Genomic DNA, 4845 nt, shown 5'->3' with positions numbered 1-4845 from the left:
GTTCTTTTACTATGATCATCACACAATTCAAATTAAATCCTAGACATACCTCAACTAATTCAAACTTAATAATTTTGATAATGTAGAATCAATAATGATTAAACTCTATGTCATTATATTGACATCACTAGAACTTGAGGTATGTTATTGGGCAATTGTAGGTATTCTCATAAAGAAGTGAGAAGATACACATTTAAAAGGGGAGCAAAGACCAAAATGTTTTAATTGCAAGAAACTAAGTCAGCAGCTGGTGCATCTCAACACTTTACATCCTAAAACTGAACCAGAACAACTTCACCAAGTTCATTCAAGAAGTTCCCAAAGCCAACTTCAGTAAAAGAACAAGAAAAAAGCAAGCCAGTTCACAGCATCTGAAATTTTCCCAAAATTATTGATATACTAAGATTGCAATAGCCTTTATCATCGTCTAGTGCATTCCATTTGCAAACTGACGTGCAACCAGAGGTCTTGCTTGAAAACATAAGAGTCTGCCACAATCATCAAAGATTCCTAGTATACATTGACTTTTTAAAAAACCAGGAGTCTAAAGTTTCAAAACTTCTCTCTATATTTGAAGAAAGCTATGTCCTTGTGATTATATAATCTAATAGTAAAGAGCCTTCACCAGCAGAAAGAAAAACAAAAATGCAATTTAGCAAGATTCAGAAATGCGTAGAGGTGAAAACAGCTGAGCTCATCTTACTGGGAGACACCCAGCCATTTAGAGAAATTCTCAAACTCAGTGTAGTCACTGTCTGAGATCATAGTTTTGTACCAAGCATCACCAGCCTTCTTAATTGCCTCTTTATCAACCCCTTCAACCTGTGCAAGCAAACTCAAATATCAGGACATTCTACATACTAGACAGGGAGCCGATATCTAGATAAGCAGCTCACAGACCAGGAGCCACGACATTGTCATATAACAGCATTCCAAAACGCACTTGGCCTTTAACTTAAAGCTCACCCACATACACATTACCTCTAAGAACTGCACCAGTGTGGTCACTTAAAAGATGCTTGGTACATGGACAACCTAGACAGGCAGGTGCTGAACGCACCTTTGATACAGAGCACTGGTAAAGAATAGCCTCTTGAAATCAATTCACAAATTCCAAAGTGAGGAGATGAGGTGGCACAAACAAATAGTCCCAAGTTCTGGCCTTCCAAGATATACCCTAAGATAGATCCAGACAACATCTTCACTGGCAACAGAAACCACGAGACAGGTAGCACTATAGGAAAGTCCTGCCTTGCATTCTGGGGCCGGACTAGAAACCCTGGTCCTACCTCGCAGGAAGATCCTTAAACACTAACTGGAAAAAGTGGTTTCCAGAACAAAAACATGTCCTCAATTTGAACCAGTTAGTCTTCGTTTGGGCGTTCATTCATCTATTAAGATTACTTACAAAAACATGATCTAGCTTTTGCAGCAATGCTACTCCACTTCCAACTGTAGGTACCATGGTTTGCCAAAGACAAAGGAACAGAACAGAACACTTCTCTACAGCATGACAACCAAGGGCAACAAGGATCTCCAAGTAAGGCATTGTCGGTGCGCAAAGGATACCTGCAAACTGCGTCGGGGACCCAACACATGCGCAGCTTAAGAAGACTGAAAATAAAACTCTTTTACAGTGTCACGACAGTCACAGAAGGAGATTGAGTTTAAACATGTGCAGGATAGCAACTTGGAAAAGGCCTGTCTGTCCTCTACAGCCCATAACATTGTGATTGCATTATTCCTCATGGCAATAAATGCTAAGACTGGTTCCAAGAAATGATCAAAGCAGTGGCCTGACGGCAAATGTATTCCTCTTTATACAAGCACCAAATACCTAATATGAGACTTTAAAGGCCTAACCTTGCTTTTATCACAGAATGACGTAATCTCCTATATGAACATGGAATCAGAGGGTGGGTAGAAAGTTGGAAAAACATGCTGGATCAAAAGCAGGAAGCAGCTAAGAAATTTAGTCTCAGAAGTCCAAGATAAGAATTTTTAAGGTAAGGTAGGTAACCTGCAACTCATAAGGTACTAACAAACCTGGTAACCTTATTCAACTTTCTGTAATGATGAGTCGTTTGATATAAACCACTGCTCACTTGTAAACCCAACCCATCTAGATGCGAATCATCTCAATATCAATTTCAGCAGGTCTCATCCAATATAACAATAAAAACAACTCCTCGACACATGTAATGAAATAGGATAAGCACAAACCTGAGCAGTCGACTTTCTCTTCAAATCCAGTTTTTCTTTTCTGGCTTTCACCCGCTGCGCTTCAGCAAGTAGCTCCATTCTTCTGGCTGTTTTAGCATAAGGGTTAAGCTTCAGCAAGGCACCCAAGTTCTTCAGAGGATTTTTCTTTAGGACTCGCCTCTTCACATCCTTAATCGTAGGCCGCACAACCGACTGGATTTCATCTGAGTTAATAATTCTAGAAAGATCGGAGTTAGACATGAGAGGACGAGGAAGCGAATAGTTCTTCTTCGTCTCTGATTTTTGATCAAGTGTACCAAAAATTTTGTCCAGTTTCTCGAACGCACACTTGGTCCACACGATAAATCTGCCCAAATGCCCTCCAGGGGCAAGCTGAAGCAGGTTTAGCCTATCCACAGAGGCAATCTCCACGCCAGGGATGTTCCTGAATGCCTTCACAAGCTTGGCACCCTCTGTGCCGTAGATGATAAGGGGGCCGCGGCGAGAAACATACCTCCTGTTCCTCATCTTTCCTTTACCAGCACGAATATTCCTGCTGGCCTTGACCTTCTCGACATCTTCGTAAGCTCCGATTTTCTTCAGCACCTTCACAGCAGCTGATGTCTTCTCTACGCTCTCCACGGAATCATCCAAGACCAATGGCACCTCAGGCACTTTCTCGATCCGGTGTCCGCGGGCGAGAACGAGAGAAGGAATGGCTGAGGCAGCCAATGCTGAAACCACAGCATACCTCTTTTGATTGATGTTGATCTTCCGGTGCCACTTCCGCCAAATCTTGGTCGGGGCGAACATACGACCTCCTCTACACATGTTTCCGAACGCTCCCTGCCCAGCACGATGGGTACCGCCTCCAGGAACCCGAGGGATACGGGAAACAGCACGCCCGGTACCCCAAGACTCCGCAGAGGTCTGGTGGCCAGCTTTCTTGCTGACGGCGTAGGGCTGGCGTTTGTTCTTGGCCATGTTAGCGTGGATGCAGCTAACGATATCGGGGCGGATGGGAGCCTTGAAGACATCAGGGAGGGTGGTGCTTTCGGTCATGGCATCTCCGTCGGGGGACTGGACGGTAACGAGGGGGCGGGCGGCCATGGCTGCTGCTGCTGCGGCGGTAGGAGGAGGGGGAGGTGAAAAACCCTTCACGACGAGCCCCCTTCCAGAATGTGAAAGAAGAAACTTCATCTTTCCAAGCCTTCCCTCTATACCCCAATTGCCCTCCCTTCTAGGGCCTACGTGTCTTCCCTCCTCGCCCTCCATCCACGCTCTCCCTCATCCTGGCCGTCCACTCCTTACCCATGTCTACCTTAACACCCATGCCATCTATTAAACTCTATTATAATCTCAACTCAACAATGTGAGCACTAGAAATGTCACAGATTTAACAAGGCTTGTTGATAGACATAGACATATATATATATATATATATATACACACACACACGAGTTGCATGACCCGTCTACAACGGGCTAGAGACCCGCTCTGCTAGGTCTCAAGGTGCGATCTTAAAATGTGAAGAAATAAAATTTCAAGTTGCATAACCACACTCAACAAACGCAATTCAATTAAATTATAGCTCTATGTAGATTTATTGTATCTTTTTGAATTCGTTGTCTTCACTCTATACTCAACAAACGCAATTCATTTTATTAAGGGATCTCTATGTTGATCTATTGTATATTTTTGTATAGATTTGGAGGCTATAAAAATTTGTTTTGTATCATTGTGTTCTTTTGCACATCCCTTCGATGAGTATTAGATATGTACATGTATATATCTATATATATGTGCATATACACACATATATACATATGCATTAAGCAAGTGGTCCCCCCCCCAACATGCACACACACACACACATGTACATGTACGTGTGTGTGTGTGTGTGTGTGTGTGTGTGTGTGTGTGTGTGTGTGTGTGTGTGCACTTTTTTTCTTTTTTTAAGTGAAAACTTTGAGTGCTTTATATTACAAGATAGCTATCCAGAAAAAAACTGATAAGCTAAAATAGTACATCAAGTGAAAATGTCCATGTAGGACAAATATACATCCTGATCTATGCAATGAGTTTGCAAACAATCGGGATTGCTGCAAAGAACAACGGAAGAAAACAAAAGTAGAAAAGACTGGATCACCAAAGACTCTGTGATTCCTAGCTTTCCAGAGAGTCCAAAGTGCCCAGTAGCAAACCTAGGTAAAGAACAAATTAAAGTTTAGCCGTTTAGGATAGATCCCAAACAACCAGAAATGCTTGCCAAAAATAGCATGAGAGAATCTCAATCTCAATCCGTGCCGAAGGATGCCCAAGAAATTATGTGTCTCAGAGCAATGCCAAAAGATATGAGATACAAATTCCTTGGGAGCTAAAAATCGATGACAAAAAGCGAGAGCAATATATCTGCAAGATAAAAAGTTGTCCTAACGGAACAATCCCCATCAAAACACGCCATTAAAAAACCTGTTGGCGTAATGGAATTTGAGAGTGCCAAATTTGCTTCAATCTCTTTCTCCACCATTTGAGTGGACGGTGCAATGCCCAAATCTGATTGGCTCTGTCAGACACCCAGTGATAACAAAACTTTATATAAAGAAGAGACTATTATATGAGACAGCTTCAAAGGATGAATGG

At 42.3% G+C, this 4845-nt stretch overlaps 1 protein-coding gene across 1 annotated transcript; it reads right to left on the bottom strand.

Moving 5' to 3' along the window:
* Positions 1-468: 468 nt before the first annotated feature.
* LOC147883743 (large ribosomal subunit protein uL4-like) lies at positions 469-3397 on the bottom strand. Its single transcript, XM_087398067.1, has 2 exons — positions 2224-3397; positions 469-822 (listed from the first exon to the last, which is right to left on the bottom strand). The coding sequence occupies exons 1-2, from the start codon at positions 3310-3312 to the stop codon at positions 700-702; spliced, it is 1212 nt and encodes a 403-aa protein (XP_087254193.1). The 5' UTR covers positions 3313-3397; the 3' UTR covers positions 469-699.
* Positions 3398-4845: the final 1448 nt, after the last annotated feature.

The sequence above is a fragment of the Dipteris shenzhenensis genome, chromosome 27, assembly GCF_047967505.1.
Source record: "Dipteris shenzhenensis isolate YYH24624 ecotype China chromosome 27, Dip_SZ_1.0, whole genome shotgun sequence".
NCBI lineage: Eukaryota > Viridiplantae > Streptophyta > Polypodiopsida > Gleicheniales > Dipteridaceae > Dipteris > Dipteris shenzhenensis.
Note: the sequence above shows the minus strand (reverse complement) of the source record. Positions and strands in the feature narration are given on the sequence as shown.